At 40.6% G+C, this 15,025-nt stretch overlaps 1 protein-coding gene across 5 annotated transcripts in view; it reads left to right on the forward strand.

Annotated features, from left to right (window-relative positions):
* Window positions 1–1,172: 1,172 nt before the first annotated feature.
* NUP107 (nucleoporin 107) overlaps window positions 1,173–15,025 on the forward strand; it is a 48,496-nt gene continuing 34,643 nt past the window's right edge. For 2 of the 5 annotated variants that reach the window (XM_025476652.3, XM_025476656.3), the window contains exons 1-7: window positions 1,173–1,327; window positions 3,208–3,299; window positions 3,787–3,873; window positions 4,690–4,805; window positions 6,869–7,013; window positions 10,939–11,042; window positions 14,760–14,887. In XM_025476652.3, coding sequence (XP_025332437.1) covers window positions 1,320–1,327; window positions 3,208–3,299; window positions 3,787–3,873; window positions 4,690–4,805; window positions 6,869–7,013; window positions 10,939–11,042; window positions 14,760–14,887 — 680 coding nt within the window. In that variant the 5' untranslated portion in view covers window positions 1,173–1,319. Of the gene's footprint in view, window positions 1,328–1,738; window positions 1,888–2,809; window positions 3,102–3,207; window positions 3,300–3,786; window positions 3,874–4,661; window positions 4,806–6,868; window positions 7,014–10,938; window positions 11,043–14,759; window positions 14,888–15,025 lie in introns of those variants that run through there. The other 3 variants (XM_025476653.2, XM_025476655.3, XM_025476657.2) reach the window with 3 other exon arrangements.

Consider the following 15,025-nt stretch of genomic DNA (forward strand, 5'->3'; position numbering starts at 1 on the left):
AGCAGGAGGGTTCAAGCCCAGATGCAGCCCCAAATCACTTTGCCCCCCAAATGCTAAGTGGTCTTAGTGGGATCCAGTACGAAGAGGCCTTCCAGTCCATTACCTAGGATTGCAGCCCCTATAACCTGGTAGGGCGGGATTGCAGCCCCTATAACCTGGTAGGGCAGGATTGCAGCCCCTATAACCTGGCAGGGCGGGATTGCAGCCCCTATAACCGTGCAGGGCGGGATTGCAGCCCCTATAACCTGGTAGGGCGGGATTGTAGCCCCTGTAACAGGGCAGGGCAGGATTGCAGCCCCTATAACCTGGCAGGGCGGGACTGCAGCCCCTATAACCTGGTAGGGCGGGATTGTAGCCCCTGTAACAGGGCAGGGCGGGACTGCAGCCCCTATAACCTGGTAGGGCGGGACTGCAGCCCCTATAACCTGGCAGGGCGGGATTGAGCCCCTATAACCGGGCAGGGCGGGACTGCAGCCCCTATAACCTGGTAGGGCAGGATTGCAGCCCTTATAACCTGGCAGGGCGGGACTGCAGCCCCTATAACCTGGCAGGGCGGGACTGCAGCCCCTATAACCTGGTAGGGCGGGATTGCAGCCCCTGTAACAGGGCAGGGCGGGATTGCAGCCCCTATAACCTGGTAGGGCAGGATTGCAGCCCTTATAACCTGGCAGGGCGGGACTGCAGCCCCTATAACCTGGCAGGGCGGTACTGCACCCCCTATAACCTGGTAGGGCAGGATTGCAGCCCTTATAACCTGGCAGGGCGGGACTGCAGCCCCTATAACCTGGCAGGGCGGGATTGTAGCCCCTGTAACAGGGCAGGGCGGGACTGCAGCCCCTATAACCGGGCAGGGCGGGATTGCAGCCCCTATAACCTGGTAGGGCAGGATTGCAGCCCCTATAACCTGGCAGGGCGGGATTGCAGCCCCTATAACCGGGCAGGGCGGGATTGCAGCCCCTGTAACCGGGCGTCGTCTCCCTTTAAGACAACCTGGGCCCCGCCCACAAGCACCCGTCAGTCAAAGTGGTCGCCCCGCCTCCCGGCTCCGCGACCGAGGCCCCGCCTCCTTCCCGGCCCACTCCCCCCTTCGACGCTCCCGGGCGTCGCCCTCCACTGGCACCTGCGCAGACCGGACCTGCGGCAGCAGGCGGAAGTCGTCGCGCGTGCGCTCGCTGGGACGGCGCGTTCTCCCCTCCTCCCCGGGTAGTGGGATGTGCTTCCGGGTCGGAGGGTGTGCTTCCGGCGAGCGGGAAGGCTGAAAACGGGGTGATTCGGCCGGCGTCGAGCGTGCGAGGGTCTCGCGGGAGGAGGCTGTTGCCATGGACAGGTCTGTAGTGTGGTGCTGGCTGGGCGCGGACACGCGTGCCGCCTGCTCGTCGGCGGGACGAGCTCGGGGAAACCCGGCTCGCGAGGGGGCCGCGGGGGGCCGGCCTGGGGACTGACGGCGGAGCCCCGCGCGCTCCCGCGGCCGCCGTGCCCCCCCTTCCCCGGGGTGGGCGCGAGGGCAGGTGGCCGGCCCGGGATTCGAGGTGCAGGTGGGCCGCCAGCCGCCAGCGACGGGACGGGGACCTCAGCCCACGCTTGCTGGTGACAAGTGCCAGCCCCAGACGGCTCGTGAACGGAGGCCGTTCTGCAACTCGGGCTTTGGGCCGGCCACCTGCGGCACGGGCGGGTCCGTCGGCGTCCCTGGCCGGGGTGGGGGCGGGGTGATGTGCTTTGGCCGTTCTGGGCGAAGAGACACTGAGGGTGCGGTGAGCTAATGGGCCTCGTCTGCGGGGGGTGGGGGAGCAGCACGAAGACGTCCCCGAAGAGGGGACATACCCGTTGGTCTGGGTGACAGTCGCCAACACCGAGGGTCATCCACGCTTTGAACATATTCCCAGCCAGGTTAGTTTTCCTGCGCTCCGTTGAGAGCAGGCGCTGTGGCCTCTTTTTCATAGGTGACCCTGAGGCTAGCAGAGGTCGGAAGCCGCGCCGCGGTCAGGAAGCAAATGAATAGAAGAAGCAAGTGTCCAGCCTGGATCTTTGTGTCTTCAGACTGGGGGGCGAGGCGGGGGAGGGGTGGGGAGGGGGTGGGGTGACATGAATGTTCCCCAGAGCCGTCCAGGGGGCAAGCCTAGGCCTCTGTGGAGGACAGAGCGTGTCCAGGGAGCAGGGATGTCAAAAGGAATGCGTCGTGTAGCTGAATGGTCCCCAGGCAATAGGGGAATGTGTCGGGATGTTTATTACCCAATATAAAGCTGAACTAGTAAGTTGGAGCTAGGAGGTAAAAAACAAACAAACAAACAAACAGGAAATTTGGATTTGGTTTGGGAAGCCGGAGAGATTCTGTAGGCTTCAGAGCTGTAGCTGAAGGTTTGTTTGTTTGTTTTAAGATTTTATTTATTTATTAGAGGGGTGGGGGTGGGGCAGAGACCCAGGCAGAGGGAGAAGCAGGTTCCGTGCAGGGAGCCCGATGCGGGACTCGATCCCGGGTCTCCAGGATCACGCCCTGGGCTGCAGGCGGCGCTAAACCGTTGGGCCACCCGGGCTGCCCTGTGGCTGAAGGTTGTAAGTGGAGGAAAAGCGTCTTCGATTCTCGTCTGGAAATCCAGGTCTTTTAATTCACACAGTAAACGTTCTAGACCGTGGGCTGAGAAGGGTGGGAGATGCGGGGCTCTGTGAGGCAATAGTACCGACACAGGAGAGGCCGTTAGTATGCTTCGGGGAGAAATAACTGGAAAGGATCGTTTCTCTCCTATTTTCTGGAATTCTTTTGTGCTTAGCCTTCCGTCTCACCCGTCCAAACAACAGATTTTTTTTTTCGCAGTACCCATGGTTGGAAATATTTTGCGACCTACAGAAGATCCTCTTAAGGGGTGATTCCTGCAGTTTTCGGGAACTCCTCAATTCGACAGAGGGTCCAGCTTTCCTGAAGCAGTTATGCAAAACTGCTATTATATAGGTTCTAAGTGTTAGAAATCATTCCATTGGCAAAAATAACAGCGAGTACTAGCAACTCAGATGTCTATGCAGGAAGATTTGAGAGGGTTTGAGGGATAAGCAAGATTTGGAAACAGAGCACTATCGACCAGAAGACCAAAGGCTTGACTCCGAGGATGGTGTGTACCTTCACTGACCCAGGGTCCTTTGCTCCAATCACGATAAAGTTCTTTGCAAATGCTATGTTCTCATTTCACCCACATGAACTTAATTATGCCATTTTAGGAGTGGCTTTGGAGAGATGTCATCCCCTGTGATCCGGGAGGCAGAGGTGACTCGGACCGCACGGAAACAGAGTGCTCAAAAGAGAGTTTTAAGTATCCTTTGCATTTTAAGCATCATTGCACAAATTGCAACATGCTTGGAATCGGGATTATGGAATTTTCTTTTTATGAAAGATATTAAACACTTGCTATTATAATAAAATGCTGTGGAAATTAGTTTTTTAAGTCGCCAGATAAAGTTATTTGGTAACTATAATGCTGATACTCACAGATTAGGATTTGTGTTACTCTGAAAACAACTATGTTCCGTTTTACTGCTATCATATTGTCATTGGCTTCTGCTGAGATTAGATATCCTCTTTTTTATTTGAAATGTAAGGACCCTTAGTTCCATGTGTAGTAATCTAAATGTGAGAAATTAAATGGTAGAGTTATTTACTCTTTGCATAGAAAAAATGGTAGCCATAAAAATCTTGTTCTTGAAAAATGTATTCAGATATTTTATATAGTGTAAATATGGTTAATTCTAATTTTAATGGTATCTTTTGTATGTGGAAAACTTTTCTTAACACTTTTATAGTTCGGCCATCCCAAGATGAAATTTTTGCTAATACTACACCAAGAAACCAGGTTATCCCTCGGACCCCCAGTTCATCTCGACCACCTTGTAAGATTTTTTTTTGCTTTTAAAGCATTTAATAATAGTAATAGTAGCTGTAGGTTAAAACTTAAAATACACATGATAAATATAATCTTTGGTTACAATATCCATAATTAAGGACAAATTATAATGATTGCAGTTACTATTTGTTGAACTCTTACCATGTAGAAGGCACTGTACTTTACATAAATACACAATGACTATAATCTCTTATTTTATTATTATATTATCTCTAATTTTGCCAAAATTGAAAGTGAGACTAGGAGAAACTATTCAGTGAAGATAGGATAGCATGGCTGAGCAAATCGGGAAGTAATGGAACAAAATTCAAGCAATGATTTGTATACTTCAAAGCCTGTACACTAAATGGTCTCTTCATTATGCTTTATAAAATTGGAATATGAGGAATCCATGGACTCATTTATGTCTTTTTTTGTTGTTTGTTTTTGCTGGTTGGTTGTGTTTTAATGAAAGAATCTCTATTTGTAGTAAAAATTTTTCCTGATGGGCTCAGTATTACCCAAAGTTCAAATTTAGAAAAATAAGTTAAATCTTCATATCATGGAAATGTTAATGTTTAAACTATTTACTTGGTTAAAATCTACATAATTGAAAACAAAGTTCCTGGGGCACCTGCCTAGCTCAGTAGAGCATGTGACTCTCGATCTTGGGGTTGTACATTTGAGCCCCATGTTGGGTATAGAGATTACTTAAATACATTTTAAAAATTAAAAAAACTAAAGTTTTTTATTGTTTGTTTGATTGTTTTCATGATCACTTTTCATGTGCTTCAGATTCTTTCTACTAACCTCTTGTTTGTAGTTACTCCACCCAGCCGAAGCTTACTAAGGCATCCAGATGTTTCCTGCATTCTGGGAACAGGAGGGAGGTCTCCCCGGCTTACACAGTCTTCAGGGTTCTTGGGAAATCTGTCTATGGTATGTAGGAAAACAGGGCTGAAAATGTCCCCCTTCTTATAAAAGGATGCTATTTAGCTTAAAAGCCTGTAGTGAGATTTGAAGTCACAGTCATCAGAAGATTAACTAGGTTATGGAGATTGAAATAATTTTTTGGTTAGGCTTTCAGAAAATTGAAACCGTTAAGCATCTCATGTCACAGATGGAAGCTGTGACACCAAAAACATTTAGATGCAAATAGAATGTGTTGATCTGACGATCTGCTGATCCAAAGAAATAAATGTTTAGTTATAAAAGCTGAAGAGAGACGATGCATTAAAGGATAGAAAAGAGAAAATGTTGGGAAAAGTACATGAGACACTCCAGAAAGCACTGTTGTACAGTTTTAAAATAGAAGAAACGTCATATAAACTGATACAGAATGACTTGACATAGGTGTTGAAGATATCCTCTAGAAAAAGAAAGGATTGTATCCAACTGCGATGGAAACAGAGTTCTGTTGGAGTAGTAGGGTATGATGGCTAATTTAGTGCTAAAAACAAGTTAAAAACAGTCTTGTATTTGGCTCTGCGCTTATTAAAAAGGCACAGAGACTTTTACACAAACTTGAAATTATCTAGATTATGTGTTTTCTGAAGAATGGTTTTGCATGTTAAACCTCTCCTTGTCTTAGGTTAAATTGATCTTTAAAATACTTAACTGTTTTATGGATTTTTAGTGTTAGACCTAGCCATTGAGCAGTTTTGCTCTGCTTATGAATCTGGCTTATTTGGTCATTGTTTACCCTATTCTGCTTGAAAACATAAGTGAATTTGACTACATGTGGGTTTAAACAAAAGAAGATGGCTTCTTATGTACTGTTTAGGATTGTAGTATTAATAATAAAATTCTTACTGTCTCAGAGCCCAGGACAGAGTAAATGTGTATTGATTATTATAAAATGTTTGGATTTAGATATACATTTTTATTGTTTGTATCTGGATTTTATTTTAATTAATTAATCTTAAAAAAGATTTTATTCGTTTATTCATGAGAGACACAGACAGAGAGGCAGAGACACAGGCAGAGGGAGAAGCAAGCTCCCTGTGGGGAGCCCGATTTGGGACTCCATCCTGGTACTCCAGGATCACGCCCTGAGCCAAAGGCAGACAACCGTTGAGCCACCCAGACGTCCCTGTACCTGGATTTTAAATAAAGGCAGATTTTTTTTTTTATCAAATGTTAAAAATTTTAAACCTTTAGATAGCTTTCTGTGGCTTAAAAAGATGGAGTTTAAATAAAGGTGAATTTTAAAAACGGGCATTTTTAGACGTTTCAGACATGTCCAAAAATAATAAAATAAGCCTCCATGTGCCCATCACCCAGTTATCAATATAATATACGACTGATCTTGTTTCATCCTCACCCACAAGCATTTTCCCTACGTTACTTAACAACTCCCAAGTTTCAGACCATTTTACCCATAGATACTTCCATATGTATCTCTGAGACATAAGGACACGTTTAACACAGTGATGTTAACACATCTAATACTGCATATACACACACAGTAATTCCTTTATTCAGATATCCATTTTGTTATATTTTTTCATTGTGTATATTTCATTAAGTTCACATTTCCTCAGTTATATCAATTTTTAAGTTGGTTTGTTTAAATCAGGCTTCAAATAAGCACATTGCATATGCTTGATATGTCTTGTCTTTTAATCTGTTGGTTCCTCTGTCATCACTTTTGTTACCATTTATGTGTTGAAAAAACTGGGTCATTTGTCCCACACAATTTCCTAATAGTGAAAAACTGATGTGAATGTAGAGCAATAGGACAGCCTTATTTTACTTGTTAATGTCAGCTTAAATATTACAAACTAAAATGTTTATTGTCTTTAAAAAAATATAGAGTAGTACAAAGAAGAAAACAGTCATAGAAGCTGTGATTTCCTTAACAAAATAGCCCCTGTGGCTATCCCTCAAATAGGAAAAATACATACGTAGGTTTAAAAATATATAACAATATTAAAGTCTATCCATTCAATAGCAGTAGTTCATTACTTCTCTGTATCTTCTTTTTCTTCTTCTTTTTTAAGGTAACTAATCTGGATGACAGTCATTGGGCCACTGCATTCACATCACAGCGAACAGGAACCCTCACAAACACAGAGTCCCACAGTGTAACAGAGGACGTAACCCTCAGTGCTGTTATGTTACGTGAGGATGATCCTGGTGAAGCTGGTAAAATGGCTTTGACCTTTTTAATGAAGTAGCCTGTTCCTTTACTAAGATCAAGGAAATGATCTCTTACTTGTGAATGTCAGTATAAAATATTTTTCGTTAAATTGATTGGTTATGGTAATGTAGTAGGTCTGGAAGGTTGAGAACCTCACCTGAGTTCTCAGTTGGAGCATCTTGCTTCAGTGTAAATACCTTGTCAGATTAATAGACAAGTCTCATATCTTTACTGTTTTCACATTTGTTCTTTTGAAGAACAATGTCTTTACTTTAGGTTTAGTTTTTATCTGATATAGTTGACATGTTTTGATGTGGATTAGCACTAGCATGCCGTTTTGTTTTGGTTTGTTTTTCTTGTTCAAATAGTATTGTGACCTTCCTAGCTTTAGGTTGGTTATTACCATTCCCTGTTGGAAAAAAAAAGTTTACTTTTCATGTGTCTGTGTTTACTCATTATTACGTAGGTCCTTCACCTTACCATCATCATAAGCTAACATATAATAGTGAGAGTCCAAGTGCTTACCTCTGCATGAATACTGTCTTTGGTAAAGGTCATTAAAGAGTTACAATAACTATTCCCATTTTGAGGGAGAGGAAACTGTTGCTCATAGTGGTTAATCTGCTCAAGCTCACCTGGGAGGAAATGATGGCACCAGGATTTGAAACTAAGCAGTTTGATTTCACAGCCCTACTGTACTTTAGTAGAGTGTATGTATTTTCCCTGAGTAGAACATGTCATCTTAGTATCTCCTGTGACTTTGTCAGCTACTTTGTTATGTGTTTAAAACGCAATTCAGATATTTTAAATTTTAAAATTTGACTCACATTTTTTTTATAATTGTTGATTAGATTAATACCTAGCACATATTTGGGCTCTTAAAAGACTTGTAGGTAACAAGAGAAAAAATAGGTACATTGAATTAATCAAAATCTAAAATTTCTATGCATCAAAAGATACAATCAGAAGGCAGCCCACAGAATGGGAGAATATATTTGCAAATCTTATATCTGGTAAGAGGTTAGTATCTATTACATAGAAAGAACTATAGCTTAACAACAACAAAAAATTAACGCAACTTAAAAATGGGCAAAGGACTTAGACATTTCTCCAAAGAAGATAGAAAAATGATCAGTTAAGCATATTTTCAGAAGCTCAACATTACTAATCATTAGGGAAATGCAGATCAAAACTAAATGAGACACCACCTCACACTCATTAGGACGGATACTAACAAAACAAAACAAAACAAAAAAACGAAAATAACAGGTGTTAGCAAGGATGTGGAGAAATTGGAGACTTTGTACATTATTGATGGGAGTGTAAAATTGTGCAGTGCTATGGGAAACAGATGGCAATTCCTCAGAAAATTAATAGAATTACCATGTGATCAGCAATTCTACTTTCAGGGTATATGCCCTCAAAAAACAAATCAGCATTACAAATCCTGTATACCTTTGTTTGTAGCCCTATTATTCATAATAGCCATAAAGTAGAAGCAACCCAAATGTCTGTTGATGGATGAATGGATTAATAAATGTGTTACATACATAACAGTGGGATATTATTCAACCTTAAAAAGTAAGGAAATTCAGACACATACTACAACATGGATGAAACTTGAGGACATTTTGTTAAATGAAATAAGCCAGTGACAAAAGAATAAATACTGTATGGTTTCACTAATACAAAGTACCTACAGTAATTAGACTCCTGGAAAGTAGAATGATGGTTGCAAGGGACCAGGGGAAAGAGGAGTGGAGTTACTGTTTAACTCTGTACCTACAGAGTTTTAGTTTTTTTTAGTTGAGATACAATTGACATATAATGTGTAAGTTTAAGGTGTATACTATTGAATTGATGTATTTACATATTGCGGTGTGTTTATTAGTGTTAGCTAACACTTCCATCACTCCATCATACCTTTACATCACAGATTTACCGGTTTTTTTTTTTTTTTTTTTGTGGTGAGAACATCTAAGATCTAATCTGTGAAAATATATATACAAATGTGTTATGCATTAGATTTCCAGAACTTACTCATCCTCTAATTGCAAGTTTGTACCCTTTGACCAACATCTCCAATTTTCTCACCTCTTTGCCATGGTAACCACTGTTCTGCTACTCTCTGTTTCTATGACTTTGGGTTTTTAGGATTCCATGTATAAAGTGGTATACAGTATTCGTCTTTCTCTGTCAGATATATCTCATTTAGCAGTAATGTTCTCAGAATCTATCCTTGTTGCAAGTGGCAGGATTTCCTTTCTCATGGCTGAATGATATTCCAGTATATGTATATGCCACTTCTTTACCCATTCATCTTGTGATGGATGCTTGGGTTGTTTCTGTCTTGGTGTTTATGAACAAATGATACTGCAGTGAACGTGGGAGTGCAGATATCCTTTCAATTCCTGTTTTCATTTCCTTTGGATATAAATGTAGAAGTGAGGTTATGATTTCGTATGGTAGTTCTTTTTAAAATTTTTTGAGGAACCTCTATACTGTTTTCTGTAGTAAGCTGAACCAGTTTACGTTCTTACCAATGTGTGCAAAAATTCCCATTTCTCTTCCTCACAGCACTTGTTATTTCTTATCTTAATGATGATAACTTTCCTGACCGGTATGAGGTGATCATTTCATTGTGGTTTTGATTTATATTTTTCTTTTTTTTTTTTTTTTTTAAGATTTTATTTATTTATTCATGATAGTCACAGAGAGAGAGAGAGAGGCAGAGACATAGGCAGAGGGAGAAGCAGACTCCATGCAGGGAGCCCGATGTGGGACTCGATCCCGGGTCTCCAGGATCGCGCCCTGGGCCAAAGGCAGGCGCCAAACCGCTGCGCCACCCAGGGATCCCTGATTTATATTTTTCTGATAATTAGTGACATGGAGCCTCTTTTCATATATCTATTGGCCGTTTGTATGTCTTCTTTGGAGAAATATCTATTTAGTTCTTCTGGCCAATTTTTAGTTAGCCTGTTTTTTTTTTTTTTTCTTTTTTTTTTTTTTTTTTTGTTAATCAATTGTATGAGTTCTTTATATATTTTGGAATTAACCCCTTATGAGATATATGGTTTGCAAATGTTTTCTCCCATTCCGTAGGTTGTGTGTTTGCTTTTTCATTCTGTTAATTGTTTCTTTTGCAATCAATTGTTAATTGATTGCTTTGCAATCAAAGCTTTTTAGATTGGTGTAGTCTGACTTGTTGGCTTTTACTTTTGTTTCTCGTACTTTTGGTGTCATATCCAAAATATTGCCAAGACCAATGTCAAGGAGTTCTTTGCCTATATTTTTTTCCAGAAGTTTTACAGTTTCAGGTCTTATGTTTAAGTCTTTAATCCATTTCAAGTTAGTTTTTATGAGTGGTATAAGGGTCCAATTTCATTTTTCTGTATGTGGTCATCCAGTTTTCCCAGCACCATTATTGAAAAGGGTATCCTTTCCTCACTGAGTATTCTTGGTTCCTCTGTCAAATATTAGATGACTGTACATATGGGAGTCTATTTCTGGACTCATTCTTTTCCATTGGTCTGTGTGTCTTTTTTTTATGCTACTGTTACACTGTTTTGATTACTAGAGCTTTGTAGTATAGTTTGAGATCAAGAAGTATGATACCTCCAGCTGTGTTCTTCTTAGGATTGCGTTGGCTACCTGAGTTGTAGTTTTACAAGATGAAAAGAGTTCTGTGGATGGATGGTGGTGACGGTAGCACAGCAGTGTGAATGTACTTAATGCCCCTGAACTGTACACTTAAAAATGGTTAAGATGGTAAATTTTGTTATATTTATCTTACCATGGTTACAATTTTTAAGAAAATGCAGTAATAAAAAAAGGATGTATAGTTGTGTTTTTAAGTTTTCAAAGAAACAATTGGATAAGAGTATATGTTACTTAACTTTTTTGTTCCTTTTCTTTTTAAATGTGTTCTAGCATCCATGAGTATGTTTTCCGATTTCCTGCAGTCTTTCTTAAAGCACTCGTCATCTACAGTTTTTGACCTTGTAGAAGAATATGAAAACATTTGTAGTTGCCAGGTAAGTTAATTTCACTCCATGTTGGTCAGGCTTCAGTATTCTTAGTTTTTGAACAATCTCAATCTACAAATTTCCTTCTTTTTTTTAAGATTTTACTTATTTATTCATGAGAGAGAGAAAGAGAGAGAGGCAGAGACACAGGCAGAGGGAGGAGAAGCAGGCTCTATGCAGGGAGCCCGATGTGGGATTCGATCCCGGGACTCTGGGACCACGCCCCGAGTGAAAGGCAGACGCTCAACCACCGAGCCACTCAGGCATCCCATCAATCTACAAATTTCCATACTGTATTTAAGGGAGATGTCTTAGGGGTGTAGTGGCAGGAGTGGCATGGTTGGGGAGTTAGCAAGAGTAGCTGTGCTTTTTGCATATTGAAAGTTCATATAAGATTTCTTTGGGAACAAAAGGATGCTTTAAGAAAAGGAAAATCCAAAATATACAAAGAACTCTTAAAATCCAATAATTAGGAAATGAATAGTCCAATTTAAAAAATGGACGTAGGTAGCTTAGTTAAGTGTCTGATTCTTGATCTCAGCTCAGATCTTGATCTCAGGATTGTGAGTTTAAGCCCAGAGTTGGGCTCCATGATGGGTTTGGACCCTACATACAAAAAGAAAAGACAAAACATGTTAATAGGCACCACACCAGAGAAGGCACATAGATGGCAAGTAAGCATATGAAAAAATGTTCAATATCCTGTGTCATTATGGAATTGCAAATCAAAACAATGAGATGTCACTGTACCCCTATTAGAATGGCAAAAATCCCAAATACTAACAACAACGAATGATGGCAAGGATGTAGAGCAGCAGTAACTCTCGTTCATTGTTGGAGGGAATGCAAAATCGTACAGCCACTTTGGAAGGCAGTTTCTTGCACAATTGAGCATAGTCTTATATGTTTCAACAACATTCATACTCTGGTATTTACCAAAATGAATTAAAAACTTCTGCCCACACAAAAACCAGCATATAGATGTTTATAGCAGCTTTATTCATAATCGCCTAAACTTAGAAACAACCAAGATGTCCTTTAGTAAGTGAATGGATACATTAACTGTGATACATCTAGACAAAATGGAATATTGTTCAATGCTAAAACGAAATGAGCCATCAAGTCATGAAGAGATAAGGATGAACCCTAAATGCACATTTCTAAGCTACAGAAACTAGTTTGAAAAGGCTACATACTCTGAATCCAACTCTCTGACATTCTGGAAGAGGCAAAACTTGGAAAGAGTAAAAAGTTCAGTGGTTGCCTGGGGATGGGGAGAATAAGGATGAAAAGTGGAGCAGGGTGGATTTTGGGGGAGAGTGAAAGTGCTCTGTATGAGATTATAATGTGGATGCCTATCATTATCCATTTGTCAAAACCCATAGAATATACAACACCAAGAGTGAACACTTACATAAACTATGGATTTAGGGTGATAATGACAGGTCAGTGTTGGTTCATTGATGGCTGTAACAAATGTACTATTCTGGTGCTGGATATTCATAGTAAGGGGTAAAGTTGTAAGTGGAGAGAGAAAGTCATGGGAACTTAGTACTTTCCATTCAGTTTTGCTGTGAACCTAAAATTGCTTGAGAAAATTGTCTATTTATTTATTTGAGAGAGAGCATGCACCTGTGAGCACGTGCATGCACATAAGCTGGGGAAGGAACAGATGGGGAGGGAGTAGGAAGGGGAAAGAATCTCAAGCAGACTCCAGATGCCCAGTGTGGAGCCTGACTTGGGGCTCGATCTCATTACCCTGAGATCATGACCTGAGCCAAAACCAAGAGTCAGACCCTTAACCAACTGAGCTACTGAGGTACCTGTTAAAAAAAAAAGTCTATTTTTTAAAAAGGGGGAACAAGGGGTGACTGACTGACTCCGTCATAAAAGCGTGCAACTCTTGGTCTTGGGATTGTGAGTTCTAGCCCCACATTGAGTGTAGAGATTACTAAAAAAATAAATAAACTTAAAGAAGAAGGACTTCAAATAACTAGTGCATTTAAGAATGATTAAAATAATGATAGCCAATATTTTTTGAGCATTTAATATTGTTTCAATAATCAGTCTCTGAATTGTTGCATTATAAAAGAAGTAGCTTCATTAAATAACAAAAGCAATAATAATCACTTAGTGAATTACTGGAGTTAGGGTTCCAGTAGAAAATTGAATAATGAGAAGTCCAGATAACACTTTTATTAATAAACACTGCCCTTAAGATAAAAGTAACATTTCTTTGTGAACACTTTTTTTTTTAGTTTTCTTTTTTCTTTTTTTTTTCTTTTTTTTTTTTTAATTTATTTTTTATTGGTGTTCAATTTACTAACATACAGAATAACCCCCAGTGCCCGTCACCCATTCACTCCCACCCCCCGCCCTCCTCCCCTTCTACCACCCCTAGTTCGTTTCCCAGAGTTAGCAGTCTTTACGTTCTGTCTCCCTTTCTGATATTTCCCACACATTTCTTCTCCCTTCCCTTATATTCCCTTTCACTATTATTTATATTCCCCAAATGAATGAGAACATATGTTTGTCCTTCTCCGACTGACTTTCTTCACTCAGCATAATAACCTCCAGGTGAACACTTTTTAAAAGGAGGGAAACCTGCTGTGATGATAGTGATTCATTTTCTTTCTTTTTTTTTTTTTAGTGATTCATTTTCTAAATAAGAGTGATCCTGTTTCCTAGTTCTCGTAAGATAACCTTTGAGAAAAGTTTTTTTCTTTTTTTAAAAGGTTTTATTTATTCATGAGACAGGCAGAGGGAGAAGCAAGCTCCATGCAGGGAGCCCGATGTGGGACTCAATCCCGGGACCCCAGGATCACACCCTGGGCTGAAGGCAGGCGCCAAACCGCTGAGCTACCCAGGGATCTGAAAAGTTTTTTTACCCTGGGTCCTTAAACCTTCTGATAAACAATTTTGTGTGTATTTCTGGGGAGAATATCCATACTTTTCATTAGATTTTCACACATGCCTCAACTCGAGAAAGGTTAAGAACTACTGTTTTAGAACAAGGAGGGATTTTGGTTAAGTTTTGGTTAGAAATGACAATGTTTTAGTACCAATCTTTAAAAATTGTTTTTAAGATAGAGTACTTGTGCATGGGATTGGGGTAGGTGAGAGGCGATGGGGCAGAGGGAGAGAGAGAGAGAGAATCCTAAGTAAGCTCCATGTGCAGTATGGAGCCCAACTAGGGGCTAGATCCCAAGACCCCTGAGATTATGACCCAAGTCGAAAATCATGAGTCAGACGCCCAACCAACTGAGTCTACCCAGCACCACTTAGTACCAATCTTAAAAGTTTTCTTGATTTGTTGTATAAATTTTTCAGGCATAATTTAATGATACCTTATTTTAAATTTTCTTTGCTATGCTGTTCATGTTATAGTTTTGTCGGGTATATGTTAGATTTAGCTTATCTTCTGAGTGGGTATACAAGAGGGAAAAAAATACGTACCCATGGTTATTGTTGAGTCTGAAATCTAGAGTATGTTAAACTTTTACTTATGTACTCATAAACACACCTTACTTCAACTTAAGGCTATTTCTAGTGGGGATGTTATATTTCGTTCAATTAAAGAAAGGCAATAGATAGGAAACATTTTTAATCATTAATAAAGTGTATTTATATATGTATATATTTAGTTTTAGCATCATGCAGTTGAAGAATACACAGTTATGACTCAGAATTATAGAAAACCTCTACATTTGTGTTTTTTTATGTCAGGTGAACATACTGAGTAAAATAGTGAGCCGGGCAACACCTGGACTTCAGAAGTTCTCAAAAACAGCCAGTATGCTCTGGCTTCTTCAACAGGAGATGGTCACTTGGAGGCTGCTGGCTTCTTTGTATAGGTAAAGTTGTATATGACTCATAAGTGAAATACACACCAGGTTACCAATAGGCAAATTAATTTTTTTTTTGGCAAATTAATTTAAAAGGTAAAGTAGATTGTGTTTGGAAATAAGCTCTAACCCCCCCCAAAAAAAAGG

The sequence above is a fragment of the Canis lupus genome, chromosome 10 (assembly GCF_003254725.2).
Source record: "Canis lupus dingo isolate Sandy chromosome 10, ASM325472v2, whole genome shotgun sequence".
Lineage (NCBI taxonomy): Eukaryota > Metazoa > Chordata > Mammalia > Carnivora > Canidae > Canis > Canis lupus.